Genomic DNA, 19,922 nt, shown 5'->3' on the forward strand with positions numbered 1-19,922 from the left:
GACCTGCAGCAGATCTTGAAGGGTGTTGGGATTAAACATCATAAAAATCAAACCCTTGAACCTATAAACATCCTTTAAAAAAACTAATCTTTACACTCTTAAGATTTAATTTTTGTAATAATTAACTCCAGGTTTGATAACCTCGTACCAAACGCCACCAGACATGGATCACGATCTACTCTGACTAGAAGAAGCCTGTAAATACAGTTCAGTCAATCTAACTCAATCCATGAGCAACAAGGGTTAAAAAGAAGTACCGTTTTGTGTCCCTTCCTGAGCACAGTCGCGTGTCCCTGCCAAAAACTAAAAAGTGAGATTCTCCGGCGCTGCCCCCCTCCCTCTTGGTGACATTTACAACATCATTACTTCCTTTAAAGGCAAGCAAAGCAAGGGAGAATCAGAAGAAGAGGGCACTTGGTGAAAGTTGAGAGGTCAGTTAGCCCCACCACCACCTTTAGATTCTTCTTTTACCTTTTTCTTTTTTTTTTTCCTCAACTTCATCAACACTCTAAACCATATTTATTACTGTTACTGTTATTATTATTAAAGAGAAGCAAACAAGCAGAGTTTTGTGCTGCCACGAAAACAAGAGTCATGCCTCTTTCTTACCCTATTCAAGACTTTGATTCTCCATTTGGGCATTTTGATTCTGAATTGTCGGATTCGGACCTCCGACATACTGCTTACGAGATCCTTATCGGAGCATGCCGGACATCTGGAACTAGGCCTTTGACTTATATTCCTCAGTCCGACAGGACTATTTCTCAATATAAGGTTTCGGCTGCTGCTGCTGCTGCTCCATCCCAGCCCCCGTCTTTGCAGAGGTCGCTCACGTCTTCGGCGGCGAGTAAGGTGAAAAAGTCGTTGGGGATGAGGTCTGGTTCTAAAAGGAGACTTGGTGGTGGGGAATCGGTGGGGAATCAAGGGAGAGCGACGGTTGGGGAATTGGTTAGGGTTCAAATGAGGGTCACGGAGCAGACTGATTCAAGAACTAGGCGAGCTATTTTGAGGATTGCTGCTGGTCAGGTATGTTTGGTTACTCGGAAAATTGAGAGGAATGGAAATTTGATTTCTTTCTTTTTTCTTTTTTCTAAAAATAAAGATAGATAACTTGTTATGAATTTTTAATAGAGTAATTAGTGAGAGTTTGACCTTGGTTGGTGATTCTAAATGAAATTCAACATTTTTTTAAAAACAAAATTGAAATTGTTTGATTTAAGCTTTGTTTGATGGAATCTTTTATCTTCTCTTGGGAGAATCTAAAACAATTGTTTTTTTGATGTACCATGTTATAAGCTGACAAATGGAGTCTTTTGTGATTAATTATGGGTTTTTTTTTGCGGTGATTTCAGCTGCAAGGGAGATGATTAGTAAATTAAATAATTTTATGAATTTCTGGATACATTTTAGCTCTGTCTGCTTGCTTAAATAACAGGAAAATTGGAAAATCAATAAGTACTTTCGTTTTTGTTCTTTATTGCCAAAGGTTGCAGAAATCATCAGTTAATAGTAGACAGTTTAATCGAAAATAAAAGAAAGGTTCCACTTGGATAATGCCATAATTTAATTCGTGTGAATACTGGTGAAATTTCTGGTTTTTAAGCTTTGGTTTTCTGCTCGGTTAGATTTTCTAGTTCAGTGTGAAGCAATTATTAAACCTTCTGTTTCTTGTGCACTGTATCAGCTTGGAAGGCGTGTAGAGTCCATGGTTCTGCCACTTGAACTATTGCAGCAGCTCAAGCCTGCAGATTTTCCTAATCAGAAAGAATACGAAGCATGGAAGAGGAGAAATTTGAAGCTTCTAGAAGCGGGGCTGCTTTTGCATCCTCACCTGCCACTGAACAAGGCAGACGCTGCTCCACAGCGCCTCCACCAGATTATTCGTGGGGCATTAGATAAACCAATTGATTCTGGAAAGAACAGTGAATCGATGCAAGTTCTCCGCAGTGCTGTTATGTCTCTTGCTTGTAGATCATTTGATGGGTCTGTTTCTGAAACTTGTCACTGGGCAGATGGGTTTCCATTGAATCTGAGACTCTACCAATTGCTCTTAGATGCTTGCTTTGATGTTAATGATGAATCAATTGTTATTGAAGAGCTTGATGAGGTTTTAGAACTCATAAAGAAGACTTGGGGAATCCTTGGAATGAACCAAATGTTGCACAATCTCTGTTTCCTGTGGGTTTTATTTTACCATTATGTTGCGACTGGCCAAGTTGAGGATGACCTGTTGTTTGCTGCCAATAATCTGTTGATGGAAGTCGAAAAGGATGCAAAGGCAAGCAAGGATCCAGAGTATTCCAAGATTTTGAGTTCGACATTGAGTTCAATATTGGGTTGGGCAGAGAAAAGGCTTCTTGCTTACCATGATAGTTTCCATAGTGACAATACTGAATCAATGCAAAGCATTGTTTCTTTGGCAGTTATAGCAGCAAAAATACTGGAAGAAGATATCTCTCATGAGAATCGTAGGAAAAGGAAAGAAGTCAATGTTGCTCATGATAGGATTGACACTTTCATCAGATCATCATTGCGCTCTGCTTTTGCTCAGGCAAGTTCATTCAAGCATGATTTCCCTATCTGTGATGATAGAATCTGCTAAATGAATATTCAATCTGACAATGGACTTAATAAGATGGAAGAACTTCCCTCAAGCTTTACCAGTAAATATTTATCTCAAGTGTTTTTGGTATCCACTTTAGGACTTTACCTTTCTGATAAAAGAAGTTAAATCATCAGGAATATTTCATGTATACTCAAAAGAAGCTTCTTATTTAAAACAGCTTCTGCAAGACATGCATCTATCACAGGTTTTTTTTTTTTTCATGTATGAAATAATTCATGATGCCTTCCTTGCTCATTCTCGATTTAACGGATATTTTCTATTTCATTTATACTTTTTCAGTTAATATATGTCTCAAATTTGGTGACTTACAGTCTGTTTTGATCTTCTTAGAACAGAAAATGGAGAAAGTTAAGGCTAGCAAACAGTTATCTAGTCAAAGGAAAAATCTCCCTCGCCTGTCTATTCTTGCACAAGAAATCAGTGAACTGGCTTTTAATGAGAAGGCAATTTTTAGTCCCATACTGAAGAGATGGCACCCGCTTGCAGCAGGCGTAGCTGTAGCCACACTTCATTCTTGCTATTGGAATGAGCTGAGGAAATTCATTTCGAGTATCAGTGAATTGACACCTGATGCTATTGAGGTGCTGAGGGCTGCTGACAAATTGGAGAAAGATATTGTGCAGATCGCAGTCGAAGATGCAGTAGACAGTGATGATGGTGGGAAGTCAATAATCCAAGAGATGCCTCCTTATGAGGCTGAAGCTGTAATTGCCAACCTTGTGAAGTCATGGATAAAGACGAGAGTTGACAGACTGAGTGAGTGGGTTGATAGAAATCTACAACAAGAGGTATGTAATACATGGAAACTAGCAGAGAAATTAATTTATGTTTTCTGATTAGAAGATGCGGTAGTTACCCTTTTGCGTTATCCACGAAACAACCTGCCACCTTTATGATGCAGGTATGGAATCCACGGGCAAATAAAGAGCGGTTTGCTCCTTCTGCTGTTGAAGTTCTACGCAGTGTAGATGAAACTTTGGAGGCATTCTTCTTGTTGCCAATACCTATGCATGCAGTCTTGCTTCCTGATTTGGTCACTGGCCTTGACAGATGTTTGCAGAATTACATATTGAAGGCAAAATCCGGCTGTGGTATGCAGTGCATAACCTGCAAACATGCATTGATTTTTATATGTAAACCCCAAAATAACTGAAAGTGTTTTTTCTATAATGTGCAGGGACACGAGATACTTTCATTCCTACTATGCCTGCATTAACTAGATGTACAACAGGATCAAAATTTCGTGTGTTTAAGAAGGAGAAGTCACAAATAACCCAGAGGAGGAAATTTCAGGTTGGGACTGTGAATGGCGATAGCTCCCATGGGATACCACAGCTATGTGTACGTATTAATACTTTGCAGTATATTCGCACACAGTTGGAGGTTTTAGAGAAGAGGACTGTTATCCAGCTTAGGAATTCTAATGCTACCAACGCAAATCATTTTGCTGATGGAACAGGGAAAAAGTTTGAGTTGTCAAGATCTGCTTTTGTTGAATGCATCCAGCTTCTCTGTGAGGCAACAGCATACAAGGTTGTCTTTCATGAGCTGAGTCATGTTCTGTGGGATGGCCTTTATGTTGGAGAAGTTTCATCTTCTAGGATTGAGCCTTTCCTTCAGGAGCTTGAGCAATATTTGGAAATTATTTCATCTACAGTACATGACAGAGTGAGAACACGTGTCATCACAGATGTTATGAAAGCTTCTTTTGATGGATTCCTGATGGTGTTGCTTGCTGGAGGCCCTGCTCGCGCTTTCACTCTTCAAGATTCTGAGATAATCGAGGAAGATTTCAAATTTCTCACAGATATGTTCTGGTCCAACGGAGATGGTTTGCCAACAGATTTAATTGATAAGTATTCAACCACAGTTAAAGATGTACTCTCCTTGTTTCATATAGATTCTGTGAGCCTTGTTGAGCAATTCAGAAGTCTGTCATTCGACAGTCACGGCTCTTCTGCTAAATCCAGATTGCCAATGCCTCCAACTACAGGTCAATGGAATTCTACTGAACCAAACACAGTCTTGCGAGTTTTGTGCTATCGGAGTGATGAGACAGCTGCTAAGTTCCTTAAGAAGGCTTACAACCTGCCTAAGAAACTATAACAGCCTTAGAATAGTGGGATGACAAGATGGTGCAATTCTTCGGCAAAAAATCTGCTGCGCGGTGATTATTGTAGCTTCATCGGTATTTATGTCAACCAGACACCAAAAGCTCCGACAACATGGTTCTGACAGGAGCTTTTGTCAGGAGGGGCTGTGCCCACTGCATTAGAATAAAATCCTTGTATTTATCGGTTTGATTCTTTCATTTTGTACACTTCACCAGTCAGCTACAGAGAACTTCACAGGACTACGGACCTACGCCTTTGCATGGAGAACTGACAACCTAGCAATTTATAAACCTCAAGCAAAGGGTGCAGGCATAGAATAACTAGCGGATTTTTTTTTACTCCACGATGACAACTATTGTATAATCAGAAACATTAATTTCGCCTTCGTTTTCTTTTTTCCTCGCTTTATTCCCCCATTTATCTTAGAACACAGGAAGTGGGAAAAAAAATTTGGGCTCTCCAAGGTGTCATTTGAGGTTCCATTGGGCGTCAAGAACTTAAGCGACTAGAGCCTACTCCTCTCATACCAATCTTTGTTGGTTAAGGAAGTGGGAAATGATTATAGGCAAAACGATATCAAAGGCTTGAGAATTTATTATGAGAATTTGAGAGCAGCTGTTGAGCTTGTATATTGAGAATTTATATCATGTAGTTCTAAGTTTCAGAAAATTGAGTTAATCCTTTAGCATGGAACCTAAGCTTTCAAACTAAGGAATACGATTGCTAAGTTTGCGTTTCTTGGTGGATTGTATGCTGGATACTTTTCTGATTTGCTACTGTAAAAAGTTTCTCTTCGGAGATGCAGGCAGATGGTAAACAGTGGTTTTCATTTCCAGATGGCATCTGTAATGACTCGAGTAGGAGTGTTGAGAATGAAGTTGAATTTCATAAATGCAGGGATTCAATCCACTGTAGAAGACCAAAAGTTCTGCTAGGAGCCTGAACCTTCAGGGTTGGTTGCAGTCTAGTGTTGGTGTGATTAAGTGGCCGAAGGGAATGGCAATTAAATCTCAGGTAAAATATATAGAGTATTACCAGAACGAAAGAGAAGTCTTGACTGAGACCTCTATAGCCGTGTGGCATGGTTGAAGGATTTAAGCAGAAGAATTGACTTCATGAATACCTCATATATCCTGTTCTCCATCTCGGGCTGCACTAAGCCAACCAGGCATGTTAACAAAAAAAACCCGCAAGCTGGAAAGTTTCGCTGACAAAGAAAACTGGTAAATGTATTATCTCACGTATATGAGAGATGCCATTCATCATATAGCATCAACATGCTCAGTACAGATCTAATGGTATTAGTTCAAAATTGATTGGTCCTGTTAAGACATCACAAGATCATACGTGGAGACTGCAAAATCCTTCTACTTGTTTGCTTTTTACTGGGGTAATGAACAAATATGCCTGCAAGATCCCTCTCAAAAGCTTCTTGATATAATTATATGAATTACAGACATATGAGCACATTAGCCTATAATTTCTTTCACTAGTGCCATGGGTTTCTCTTTCCTGTTGCGCTTCTTTTTGAGCTAGAAGTTGAGCTTGCTTTCTGCAGTGAAAACAAGTAAAATGCAGTTAGAGTAGGAACCTAGGTTTCAATCTCAAGAGACGTGCTTGCAAATCCTTCATGCTCACCAATTTTGATTTTTTGGTCTTCCCTCGAATCCTGTTCTTTGGAGGTTTCAGTTTGTAAATGCGAACCATCCAATGGTGAGTTGTGAATACCTAAATTGACAAGAACCCAAATTCTGATCAAGAAAAACAGACAAAGTTTTAAAGGAATACTTGTCATCATCTACTACTAGTCATTTTCCCAAAAATAACTTCAGCATTTTCCCATGCAAAGCCTTAGGTAGCCGCACAGCATAGGATATTGCGTTGTTTGCATGCATTATTTCACTCCAGTTTTAGCCAGCCTGCCTAATGGTTGCCTAAGTTGTCCGCATTTCTATCATGTGCAAATCAATATTACTGTACCTCCTCAAAATGGGTAAGTTTGAAGTACTTCTTCCCAATTTCTGTCTGCCTAACTCTGTCGAAGGCTTTACCATCAGTTTCCACAAACCTTGAACAAAACACAAATAAATGTCTTAACTTCAGAAACAAATATATACTTCACATTTAAATAGGTAGGGTGAGAGCAAAATCAGACCTGTAATATGATAGCTTGTACATGAGACAATTTAGCATGGTTGGAGTGGCCTGAGAATCGATCCGGTATTGACCATCTCTCTTTGGACAGAAGAAAAGGAAAGAAAAGTCAATAAGATTAAGCATCTACCAGTTTTAACCATGATGCACAAATATCTATTATTTATTAAACAAGTAACATTTTACTGCTAGGAAGAATCCAAAGGAACAGAATGTCAGTCATATGCAACTGGTATAAGTACTCACTAAATAATCAGGTTCTTTGATATGAGGGAACACCCCCCCTCCTATACGAACCATCCACAGGAACTTATTAATGTCATCACTGGGGTAGCCAACAAGACCTGATCAGTTAAGCAATCCATCAGAACAATATATTTATTTCAAGTGAAGACTGATCTGGACACGTACAGATCTAAGCATGTAAAGAAGGAACAAACCTCCAAAGACAACTAGAACATATTTTACATCCAAGGAGTTAAAGATTTCCCAGGCTGCCTTCTCAGGAGAAGACATAGCAGTACCAACGGTTGCAATGTGCGTGTTATTCCAGGTGTTATTGTCAACAATAACAGTGCGGTTAGCCATTGCAGTTGTTTGATAACCATAGTCCCACCATGATGCAACCTGCATAAATTAAAAGTCAATTCATCTTTCATTTGGTGAAAGCAACCAAATTAGGAGGTTAAAAGTAAACAAAAGGAAACAGCTCCTAAATAGGCTACAAACTGTTCAATAACATTTCATGCTACAAAAGTACAAGTACAAATGCAACTAATTAAGGGGAAATTGAGCCAATATATCACAGACAAAGCTTCTCCACCAAGCAGCAGCACTATGACATGCTGTTGTATATTCATTTTCAAGCTTATTATGGTATCATCTCAATGAGATTTTATGCACCAGTTTAATTGTCAAGCAAATTATATTCATTTTCCTTTTACATTTTTATGTTTTCTAAATAAAGGCATGATAGTTCTACTTGCTCAATCCAAACATTAACACAATACTGATCGTCAAATTCTGTAATCTGTTTGAGCCTTTCATGGTTAAACTTCTAGAGGTGGGTTTGGCACATAAAGCCAATACCACTGTACATAGAGCTTTGGTTTTACCTTTCCAGTTGACTAGAGGTCATAGATTATAACATTACTATAACGAGGATACCTGAAGCCTGATTTCTAATAGACTGCTATCATTTTATAAGACCTGGAGAATATAAATATTCATTCTATCCACTTAACACAGTTATGCCTCTATAAACTGATACCCTTGGGACCATGGAAATTTCTTATTTAATGCAGATATTATTTACACTTCAAATTTAAGTCAAGACTGAACAAAAATATTATTTTATCAAAGTTATTAATTTATTGAGTGGTAATTTATTGAGGTTATCCTGTAGTTTCTCTTACAAGCCCATAAATATGATTTCCAGGGATTTCAAATAAAATATTTCAATATTTTGATATAAAACAAAAACATAATGCTAGGAAGCTTTTAGATGCCCTACCGCTTACCATAAACTTGGAACATGATTATTAAACATGTTGCAGAATCCATGATCATCAAATGGGCACAAGAAGAAGGTAGCATGGTAAAAACTTACTTTATCATCCACCTCAGTATTGTGGCTTAGCCATGCATAAGCCTCTCTGAAATCATCAAAAACATGAAGACCGCCATCTCGTGAATAAGTTGTTAAAACAATAGAAGGTGCCGAATAAGCTTCAGCTGCTGCCCAGACACAATGAACCTACAAAGATGAAGGTAAGTTGTAATCAGATATAATCCTTCGAAATTTAAGCAATAATGGGTAATAAACAAGAGGAAACAAATTTGTCTCCACCAGATAAAACAAAATGATAATTACAGGCATAACCTTTGAGTTGCAAATTCCTATGGAATGTCATTATGCTTAGTTCATATGATCAGATCAAAACCTCAGACTGTCACTTGAAGAGGAACGAGAACAGGGTTGGAGAGAGGATTCAGTTCATTATTTTGAGCATTAGGTTCCACTTTGTCTAAGTTATTTCCAAAATACAGCTTCTAATTAATTCAAAACACATCCTCCTCCATCCAGAAAGGATTACAAAATAATTACTTACATTACAAGTTTCCACCTTCCTACTTGTGAACTTTTTTCCAAGGTGCTAGTAAGCTAGTGGTTGCAAGCTAAGCATGAACATTAAGAGCAGCTTCCACCATGCAAGCACTAACCTTCTTCACCATGAAAGTATGAAGTAGTTTATGGTGAAGTGAGTTCATTCTAAGCAACTTTATTTTTCTATAGCCAATGCAATTTCTCAAGGCAGCATTTACATTACTAAGCTCCAAATTAACTAACCAAATCCTATACCTGTGTGACATGCTAAATGTGAATTTTTTTTTTCCATTTGTATCAACATTTCAACCATGGCTGCCAGTTCAGTTTTAAGAGCCTGCAAGAAATGGTTGAAAAGGCTACTGCAGACAGTTTATTCAGCTACATCAGACCTTTGTCTTCCTCTCTATGGGTTTGTATAAGAGGAAATCTTGTGTTTATAACCATATCGGCTGCTCATCCCAAACAGCAACTGTTATGGTCAGAAGAACGTAGGGGAAAAAAAACTACAATGCACAACATAAATGGAGAACTGGCATAGAAAATACCAAAACATGAGCAAGCATGTGAAATCTCACAATATAGGGAAAAAGAAAAGGAGAGTCTATGTACCACATAGAAAGCACCAAGCAACACGAGCAAGATAATAGCAATGACAGATGCCTCCAAAGGTAAAACAAGAAGTCTCCTTTCAATCCGGGACCTTACAGAGGCCTTCTCCACAGGCTCTTTTTCTTTCTTCCTGTTCTTTTTCGATGGTCGTTCTTTTACTGTCTCATCCATTTTCTCAGTCTTGGCTATGTCATTTTGTTCTCCATCGGTATTCAGACTGGTATCCCTTGACTTAATCATCGAAAGAATCAACAAAACCCTAGTCAGGAAGTTGACTTCACAAATAATTGAGCGAGCATAAGCCAACAGTAGAGGAAAGCAAGCATGCTTAAATCAACCTGGGAAGTCCCTGATGATCCAGGTAGCTGAAACTTGATTGATCGTGTTAAGACATTAAAAGCTTCAGAAAGGGCGATCCCAGACATGATGCATGCTGCTGGAGCAAGCACGAGCATAAGACGCACCTATGGTACGAGGAAAACACAATGAGCACGTGAACTAATGAGCAGAGGCAAAAAGAAAATCCAAGAAATTAATTGTCCCAAGATTCTTCTCACCATGACACCAGAAAAATATACAGATGTTACAATATAAAGCACAACAAAGGAGCTTGCATCTGATAAAGGCAAAAAGCATGCCTGCCAAAAAAGAAAGACCAAGATGAGACACATCTGTGAAGTGATAGGTTAAAGAAAAGCTAAGTTGCATTTAAAACATGGAACTTACAATAATCCCAGCTGGAACCAAGAAAGCCAAAACATTAATGTCCATGAAGTAAGATGGCCAAGTAGGGGGTTGATGTTCACTGACACTAGCAATGATTGGTATATACTTGCTTGCATAAGTTCTATCATAATGCAATGGAAATAAAAATGGGTCAGAATGAGTGTCGCAAAAAACTTTTGGGAATATCAGTCACTAAAACAAACAGCTGAATAAATGTCATGAACATGGACTAATTAATAAATACAACTGAGATAGCATGTCAAAGGGATTGCTTATGTGTCACAGGAAGAGGATGACCGGGGGAGATATGGAGGTCTGTTCATTTGAAACAGGCTACATGAAGCCCACTAAAAGACCAAAGAACTCAAACCTAAAAGTTCAGGTAGGTTCAGATCAGATTGCACCAACCCAAGTTCTATCTTTGAATAAAACCTTTAGATTCCATAGGATTGCTTCGATTCAGAGGTACTACAGTAAAGGCTTATATGAATTACAAAACTAGATACTTACGGATCAAGCAAGCTCAAACTTCGTCCGCTCCATCCCTTTGTTGGGCTAGAAGCTACCAGTGCTATTAGAACAGCTATCATAGCACAGCACACTACCCTGTTGAATACACGATATTGAAGTATGGAAATTAGTCTCATGTTCAATCATAACACGTACAATATTAGGAAATATTGATTCAATATGTATCCAGACATCCATGAACTATATTCTTCTTCATTTTGGTACACCAACTTTCCAATCGAATACTGCTACAAAAAATCTATTTATTTTTCAATCATATGATTTTCCATTTTTTTATTAAAATGATAAATATTTTAAATTGTATTAATAATTTATTTATTACTTCTGATTAATCATAAAATAGTTTTTAACCTTAGTGTAGAACTTAGATAGATTACCATCAATCAAAAGTCTGTTCTTCTTAAAAGGATCTATTTAAATTCAAAATATTTCATTCATTAAACATAATATCAATTTGGAGGCTACTTTTACAGAGGAAAAAAAAACATATCAGAAAATGAGAAATTGACGAAAGTACATAAATGGCGCAATCAAAAAAGTTTATGCACCAAAATGAAGAGGATTAAAGTCTATGTATTTGATTGAAATAAAGTGAAAGTTTGTCTACCAAGATGGGCTGTGGTCAAAGGACACATCATCAAATTGCAGAACAATGGACGTTAGATAGACAAAAGTACTTAATCAGAAGTTTTCAATGAGTTGGAGTGCTCAAACCAAAAAAGAATTAAAGTCTATGCACTTGAATGAGAAAAGTTTTAAAGTTTTTGCACTACTAGTGTAATTATCCCCTGCATTCAATTAAAAACGATGATGAGGGAAGCTCACAGGCCCACAGATACAACAAGCGTAACAGCCACTTTAAACATTCTTGGAGAGAGATTCCCTTTGACATGGTACACAAGAGCCACCACATGGATGATAATGAAAACCTGGAGAAGTAAAATTAGTACCAAGACAATGAATCAAGAAAGAAACACAGATACAACTGCCCTATTGCTCATGTACAGGGACCTTTCTGGAAATCTAAAGCAGGCGTCAATAAGGGCTCTATTGCTCATCTATAAAAATGACTCAATCTTAATACATTTATTTATTTCCTGTTCTTATTGATAAAACCCTAAAAGCATGCTAGACCTCTCCATACCAATAGCATATAATAAAATCTTGCACTATTACATAGTAGTCTCACACAGAAAAGTAACAGAACCCACTCGATCTCTAACTTGAAAGACAGCATGGCACAGCCATCCAGAAAGATTATTGCCTGCAACATTTTTTCATTTTTCACAATAGATAACATTTCTAAGGCAAGAACAATGGCTGCTTTCCCACTTCAAGATGAACAAATAACTAAATTCATGAACTTTAAAAAAACATTGTGTCTGAATGGATTATGTGTCAAAACAACTCACCAAAAATGAAGCAAAATGTTCTGATGTCATAACTGCATTAAAACCAACAACAGGCACCAAAGCTGCTAAAAGCGTTCCTAAAACCACCTGCATTGAAATGTCCAATTCAATTAAAACCAAGAAATTTCATTTGTGTAGAGATGACCATTGCAAGTCTTCAATGTCTAAACAAGGAAAATTTCTTTACAAAAATGCATCAGTTAAACTAGTCATCCGTTGATAGATAATAGACATCGAAAACAAAGATGCATTCTTTGAATATTGTTCCCAAGCCCATGACTTGTAGCTAATACGTCAAAATAAGAAAAACAAGTGGAAAAAAGAAAAACTGCTCACCCATTGACAGGTACCAAACATAAAAAGAAAAGGTTTGTTTTTTAGGGTTATGTTTGGTTAGTGTCCTAGGAAAAAAGGGACATAAACGTGTTTGGTTGGAGGGACAAAGACAGAGATATAAAATAAATTTGTCACTGGGACAATTTTGAAGTGAATTTATGTCCTTTCAAAATGAAGGTGCAGGTCCCCTCTATCTCCATTGTCTACATCTCTTCTATCTCGAGACAATAACCAAACACTACTTAATTATCGTCTCTAAGCCCATGGCTTGTAACTAATACCTTAAAGCAAAAGCAAATTGCATGTGTTAACAATGTGCTTCAAAAGAGATGAGAAAATTTCACATACATAGTGACCTATGAGTAAAACAAGAGACAAGTATTGAAACGTGCCCCCACAAAAGCACACCCCAAGTTGCATGTGTATCCTAATATGCACCCTTGAGTCTTAACTCCATCGTAAGTATTCTTCATTAATGATCACAGAAAAAAAAATGTAAACAGTTCCTTGTCTTGTCCAAAGACTAGCAATATTAGTATGCAATCTTCAATCATGGGAAGAGGAAATCAATAAAATATGTCATTGCATTACAGTGATATATGTAAGTTAAAATAGTTATCATTTAATCATTGCTAATGAAAAGGTTCAGATTAGTTATCAAGAGTATGTAAACACCAAAAAGCAAGGTGAGGCTGACAGCCAACATCTACTCTCACCCATATGTATCCTAATATGCACCCTTGAGTCTTAACTCCATCGTAAGTATTCTTCATTAATGATCACAGAAAAAAAAATGTAAACAGTTCCTTGTCTTGTCCAAAGACTAGCAATATTAGTATGCAATCTTCAATTATGGCGATAAAATATTAATTTTTTTTATTTTTCCCTTCACGGTGATACAAACTTAATGAGCATTATAGGTACTTACAAGAGGAGCATATGCAATGTACAGTCGGGAAGAATAGCGACCAGTCACAATGCACAATAGCACATGCATTGGAATTAGATTAATAATAAAGGTGTACCCTCCCCATGAGCAGACCTGAAAGACAATAATATAACAATGAACATAAATATCATAAGGAATAACAAGATGCCAAAAAACATTATCAGAAAGCCTACCATGTAAAAGTATGCCAAGGCATTTAAAGTAGCGTAAAAGAGGGATCCTGTATTCAATGTCTGCACATGATATAAAATCTATATCAGCAACAAATGAAATGTGAAAAGCAAAAAAACACAGAACCAACAAGCAATCTATGAGAAACACGTTAATGAAGTAAATCTATTAAAACCAGTGCATTAGATATCATTGCTCCTTAAAATAACAGTTTTGAGAAGAAGAATAAGGTGGAATTTTGCTTTCTCTAATTGACATCAAAGTTCTCACCTTTATATAAAGATAGAAAGTGAAGATAAGAGCAAATATGGCGACAGCTTCATTGTCATAGCTACCAGCCACAGATCGAGATATATAAGATGGAACCTGTGAACAAGAGCAAATAATCTAGCAGATAAGATTTTGAGTTTCACATGTTTAAACATTCTGAAGGACAACAACATGGTACAGAAGTCTTACAAAGAGAATATCTCATAAAGAAGGCCACCCCAACTATACAGATTTTGAAATATATGTCTAGAGTTTGAACATTGTTCTTTCAAATTTGTCAAGCATTGCATCATCCAAATAATAAATAATAACATCTATTTCACAGTAATCTTCATTCATCTACTAACCAGAATACTACCAAAAAAGTCAAAAGAACACTGTTCAATTGAAAGACATACAGAATATTAGAAACTAGGGGAGATAGTTTATTTAACATTGTGATGAAGAACTTGTATTAACAAGTAATGCCTTATTGCTGCTGTTCAAAAAAATAAATACAATTACAAGGCAACACATAAGTTATGAATACCCGTTATATAATTTACCATGGCCAAAAGAACAGCTGCTGTCAGTCCAGCACCAGTACCCTTAACTTCCTATTGAAAAACAAGACAATTTAATGTCATCAGCAAAACGAACTCCAATGTACATAAGAAGAGACGTGAATTGGGTCACAGTATAAACCTTGGTCAAAAGGTAAGTTGCCCATGAGGCAAATGCAGAGAAAATTGGTGCAGTGAATACACAAACAGTCTCGACAGACAATGGAATGTTCAAAGAATTCAATAACCTGAAACCACATAGTAATGACTCAAAAAAATTAGAATATATAGGACTCAGTAATACATGACATTTCAAATGTTTACAATTCAAGGAAACTGCATCCAGCAACAAGCACAGAAAACTAACTTGGCAAATTTATGCCAGAAACTAATGAATACGTTTCTTATGGTTACCTACGAGGTACTCACCACCATAGTGTGCCTGCTGTCAGGGTCAACCCAGGGTAAACAGTTCCACCAATCACACGGCCGAGAGGATACCTTAATGAAATATACAAAAAACAATCAATTTAAGTTCTCATATAAGAACCTAGCAAAACGAACAGCTAACCAACAACAACTTTTCACAATGAGAATTATCTGCGCTTACCAGGTTCGATCATCAAACCAATTCCAAAAGTCATAAATCCCATTCTTTGTCAAAAACTGAAGCCAACAAAAATTAAATTTCTCATTCTCTATACATATTCGTGTGTGTGTGTAAAGAAAGAACATTAAGCATTATATTTATGAAAGAAATCAAACCTGAGTAACTCTGTAATTGAAATAAGGATCGAATTCGTGAATAACACTCTCATACTTTATTACCTGAAAATCAATCCACAAGTTTACAAAAATGCAACTACTAACAAAACACACGAATCAAACCTGATTCCAATAGTAACAGATTCGGATGCTTAAAGATCACAAACATTTACCTGCCTAAGCCAAGCCAGCCTTCTCAGTTTAGTTCCAGGAAAAAAAAATTAAGGCAAACAAAAAACTCTTATTTTTTTTCCTTCGCTTTTCATCTGCTTTCTCATAAATCAAATGGAAAAGACAGAATTTGCATCCATGCAAAACAATTCCAATTTTAAAATTTAAAACAATAACAATCAATTTTATTTTAATTTATTATATCCCCATTTACGCTGCAACGAAAAGGCTAAAACACATAATAAACAGAAATCATAAAAAGAGAAGGCAATTACAAAGATCAGATCTAGAGAGAGGTTTTTAGGGAGAGAGTGAACTGACAGAGAAAAGGCGGATCGAGAAGGCGAGAACTCCAATCAAGAGGAGGATGAAGAAAGAGAGCACATTGCCAAACGCGTTCCGCAGCGTTCTTGCAGTTGCCTCTTTCGAGCTCTCTCCGACCGCCATTGATAATATTCGTGTGTCTTCGTAACAGAGGGTTTTTTGGTTTTGTAGGTCGTCCAGTAGAAAGAGAAGACGACTTTGAGAGGAGCAGGGTAGTGAGTGAGGAAAGACTCGAGTAAGAAGGGTTTTTTTTACGTTTTAAAAATGTTTTAAAAAACAATTTATTTTTTTCAAATTTATTTTTTTTATTTTCACATCGTTCTAACATATTAAAATTAAAAATATTTTTTAATAATAAAAAATATTATTAAAATATTTTTTCAAATAAATAATAATTATCAAACAAGCTCCAACCGGGCAGCTGCTTTGCGCCTACTACGCGAAACGGTCCCTCTACAAAATTCTTAAATTACAAATACAAGTCCAATCTGTTCATCCAATTGACATGTTTGTCCTGGTAATAAATAAGTGGCAAGTTCTTATTGGTCAGCCATTCTCATTGGTCACGAGCTACGTGTTCTTCCACGTGGTTTTTATTGATTAGCCGGCTTTCAGAATCCGAGTCCTCACTATTCTGGAGCCCTGACCCGAGAAATATAGTACCGCCCAGCCCAATAACAACGACCCATTAGATTTCTGATTTTTCCGCGTCAGACATCAATTATCAGATGGTGTTTTTATCACCAGCCGCCTCTCTGTCTCTCGTCCAGATCGCAGAAACTTTGTTGTCGAATCCCCAAATCCTCTTTTCTTTTTCGATTTAGGGTTAGGGTTTAAATCTACGGCTCCAATTATAATGGCGGCTTTAAAGGAATTACTGCCTCCGGCGAAATCAACCAGCGCAACTTATTATGATCATTCAAATGATCCGTGGTTCAAGCAGAGGTTTAGTTCATCTGAGGTTGAACAATCTGCTGGTGGTGGTGGGATCAATTATAAACCTGTACCTCTTTACTTGCAGCGGAAGGGTTTTGTTCCCAGGAAAGTTGAAGATTTTGGAGATGGGGGTGCGTTTCCAGAGATTCATGTTGCGCAGTACCCTCTTGATATGGGTAGGAATAAGTCTGCGAAACCTGGGTCCAAGATTTTGGCTTTGACTGTTGATGCTCATGGGAATGTTGCGTATGACGCTATTGTGAGACAGAATGAGAATGCTAAGAAGATTGTGTATTCTCAGCATAAGGATTTGATTCCGAAGATTTTGAGGAGTGAGGAAGAGGGAGATGAGGATGGGGATGGGGATGAGGAATTGCAGAAAGAGATCGAGGACACTACGCTGGAAACTAAAGCTGCGCTTGAAAAGATTGTGAATGTCAGATTGAGTGCAGCGCAGCCGAAGAATGTGCCCAAACAGTCTTCGGATTCCAAGTATATAAAGTACAAGCCTTCGCAACAGTCGGCAGCGTTTAACTCGGGTGCAAAAGAGAGGATTATTAGAATGGTGGAGATGCCGTTGGACCCGCTTGAGCCACCTAAGTTCAAGCATAAGAGGGTTCCAAAGGCATCGGGATCACCACCTGTGCCAGTTATGCACTCGCCACCTCGACCTGTGACCGTGAAGGATCAGCAGGATTGGAAAATCCCACCTTGTATCTCAAATTGGAAGAACCCTAAGGGCTACACGATTCCTCTTGATAAGCGTCTGGCTGCTGATGGAAGAGGTTTGCAGGATGTTCAAATTAATGATAATTTTGCTAAGCTGTCAGAAGCCCTTTATGTTGCTGAGCAAAAGGCTAGAGAAGCTGTTGCTATGAGATCCAAGGTTCAAAAGGAGATGATGATGAAGGAGAAGGAAAGGAAAGAGCAGGAGTTGCGGGCATTAGCTCAGAAAGCTCGTTCTGAGAGAACTGGTGCTGCACCCCCACCGTCTGCTCCAGTCCCATCAGAGAGGGGTGCAATGGATGATGTTGACATGAGAGGGGATTATGAGCATGTGAAGGACAGGGAGAGGGATGCCCCAAAGGAGACAAGGGAAGAGAGGGAAGAGAGGCTGCGGCGTGAGAAAATTCGAGAGGAGCGCCGTCGAGAAAGGGAGAGAGAAAGAAGATTGGAAGCAAAAGATGCTGCAATGGGTAAGAAGAGCAAGATCACTAGAGATAGAGATCGTGACATCAGCGAGAAGGTTGCTCTTGGTATGGCCTCTACTGGAGCTGGAAAAGGGGGAGAAGTTGCATATGATCAAAGGTTGTTCAACCAAGAGAAAGGAATGGATTCTGGTTTTGCTGCTGATGATCAATACAGTGTGTATGATAAAGGACTTTTCACGGCTCAGCCCACACTTTCAACTCTATACCGGCCGAAGAAAGATGTTGATGCTGAAATGTATGGAGGCGCAGATGAGCAATTAGATAAGATAATGAAGACAGAACGATTCAAACCTGACAAGGAATTTGCTGGTACTTCACAGAGGACTGGTCCACGTGACAGGCCAGTTGAGTTTGAGAAGGATGAAGAAGAAGCCGATCCATTTGGTCTGGATCAGTTCTTGACTGAAGTAAAGAAGGGTAAGAAACCGACTGACAAAGTTGGTACTGGTGGCACAATGAGAGCTAGTGCAGGATCTTCAATGCGAGATGGCCATGATGGAGGCTCTGGTAGAACTCGTATTGGATTTGAGAGAGGGCGTTAGGTATCCTGCTTTAAAAGTTTTATTTATGGCAAACTTGTGTAGTATGAACAAATGGTTTGTCGCGCCACCCTCCACCCCTGGCTTATCTGTTTTCCGCTGCTGTAATGTTTTAACTTGAAGCTTGATTTTGGTTGATGCTAAACTACAAACCCCTGAGCTTGATTATTCATTTATTTTGCTGGGATTGAACTGTCAGAGTGTTGGATAATCAACAGCAATTGACAAGGTGATAACCAGAACGGGCGCATATCTCTTGTGGAACTGCTTGATATTCTGATGTAGAGTATGGTTCATAACATCTTCCTGGATAGAAACTTTGCTGGTCTAGTTTCATATTTTTTAATTTTTGAAACCACGCAACAATTGAAACAACAAAATTTTATATGATGCTCCATGCTTATCTCTCCTGCATTTGGGTTTGCGATGTACTAAAAGAGAAGTAGTATTATCCATCACTCTAAGCAGGCTTTGTGTAAGCATCCCTTAGGCCTTTACTTTGTGGCTGGATATGAGAAGCAGTGTACGGTAGTTATGTTATTTTAAGATTTTGTTGTTTTTCATCTAGTGTTTAGAGTTTGTAGCCAAGTACACCGTTTTATTTTATGTTGTTGGTAGATTCTGTGCTACCAGCTTCGTGTTCAAATTGAGAATTATCCTCTCTAGTTAACCAGTAGTTTTTTCTTCATCGTGTTAGCATATTTTCCTAATGTTCAAGGTGCTGGTGAAGCGGCTGGTCTTTGCATTCAAAATCAGGACATGAATCATGCACTGGATCCCAGAACTTGCACGTCAGTACAAGGAGGATCCTAATATAGTTTTCAGAATTTTGCCTTGGCAGATAGATGAGAGTGAATTTCTATTTGTGTTCAAAAGGTATTTTTAAATTTTTTTGAATATTTTTAAATTTATTTTTTCATAATTTTTTATTATTTTAATTTGCTATATTAAAAATAAATTTTTAAAAACAAAAAAAAAATATTTGCCTTCTTGTTTTTACCTGGCACCCGGCCTTTCAAATGGGAGCCCAAACTTGTGGCTTTATTGTTGTTACTGTTTAATGCTGAGAACTTACGGGTTAGCTGATTCTTTATTTGCCTTATCCAATTCAATAAAGTACCATACTGGGGTGTATTCAGCAATGGTGTATTCCATTATTCCACAAAAATGAACATGGAAAATGAAGTCTGTGTTTAAATGCAATATTTCTACAAATTCGAAAAAGAAAAGGGTGTTTTTCAGTTTTCCGTCGACAAAGCTAAAGTTGAAAGCACGTAAAAAAAATGCTCTCCAAATTTTTCCACTGATTGGTACCGTAGAGTGAGGTGTTTTTCAAAAAAAATATATATTAAAATAAATTTTTTTAAATTTTTTTATTTTTAATATTAGTATATTAAAATTATCAAAAAATATTAAAAAAATATTG

General features: G+C 37.6%; 3 protein-coding genes across 3 annotated transcripts; 2 read left to right on the forward strand and 1 right to left on the reverse strand.

Annotated features, from left to right (window-relative positions):
• The first annotated feature begins 246 nt into the window (after positions 1-246).
• LOC133674901 (protein unc-13 homolog) lies at positions 247-5,126 on the forward strand. Its single transcript, XM_062096196.1, has 6 exons — positions 247-431; positions 550-1,026; positions 1,685-2,551; positions 2,962-3,414; positions 3,528-3,717; positions 3,804-5,126. Exons 2-6 carry the CDS (start codon positions 595-597, stop codon positions 4,730-4,732), a joined length of 2,871 nt encoding a protein of 956 aa, XP_061952180.1. The 5' UTR covers positions 247-431; positions 550-594; the 3' UTR covers positions 4,733-5,126.
• Positions 5,127-5,948: 822 nt separating this feature from the next.
• Positions 5,949-16,043, reverse strand: LOC133674902 (dolichyl-diphosphooligosaccharide--protein glycosyltransferase subunit STT3A). The gene is made up of 23 exons (XM_062096197.1): positions 15,808-16,043; positions 15,316-15,378; positions 15,161-15,216; positions 14,980-15,051; positions 14,693-14,798; positions 14,554-14,604; positions 14,009-14,104; positions 13,741-13,800; positions 13,547-13,660; positions 12,283-12,369; positions 11,696-11,799; positions 10,850-10,945; positions 10,340-10,460; positions 10,171-10,251; positions 9,952-10,077; positions 9,614-9,844; positions 8,504-8,650; positions 7,335-7,521; positions 7,141-7,238; positions 6,896-6,975; positions 6,721-6,808; positions 6,379-6,468; positions 5,949-6,292 (listed from the first exon to the last, which is right to left on the reverse strand). The coding sequence occupies exons 1-23, from the start codon at positions 15,931-15,933 to the stop codon at positions 6,230-6,232; spliced, it is 2,343 nt and encodes a 780-aa protein (XP_061952181.1). The 5' UTR covers positions 15,934-16,043; the 3' UTR covers positions 5,949-6,229.
• A 460-nt stretch (positions 16,044-16,503) lies between these two features.
• LOC133674903 (SNW/SKI-interacting protein-like) lies at positions 16,504-19,184 on the forward strand. Its single transcript, XM_062096198.1, has one exon. The coding sequence runs from the start codon at positions 16,667-16,669 to the stop codon at positions 18,497-18,499; it is 1,833 nt and encodes a 610-aa protein (XP_061952182.1). The 5' UTR covers positions 16,504-16,666; the 3' UTR covers positions 18,500-19,184.
• Positions 19,185-19,922: the final 738 nt, after the last annotated feature.

Source organism: Populus nigra, chromosome 15 (genome assembly GCF_951802175.1).
Source record: "Populus nigra chromosome 15, ddPopNigr1.1, whole genome shotgun sequence".
Taxonomy (NCBI): Eukaryota; Viridiplantae; Streptophyta; class Magnoliopsida; order Malpighiales; family Salicaceae; genus Populus; species Populus nigra.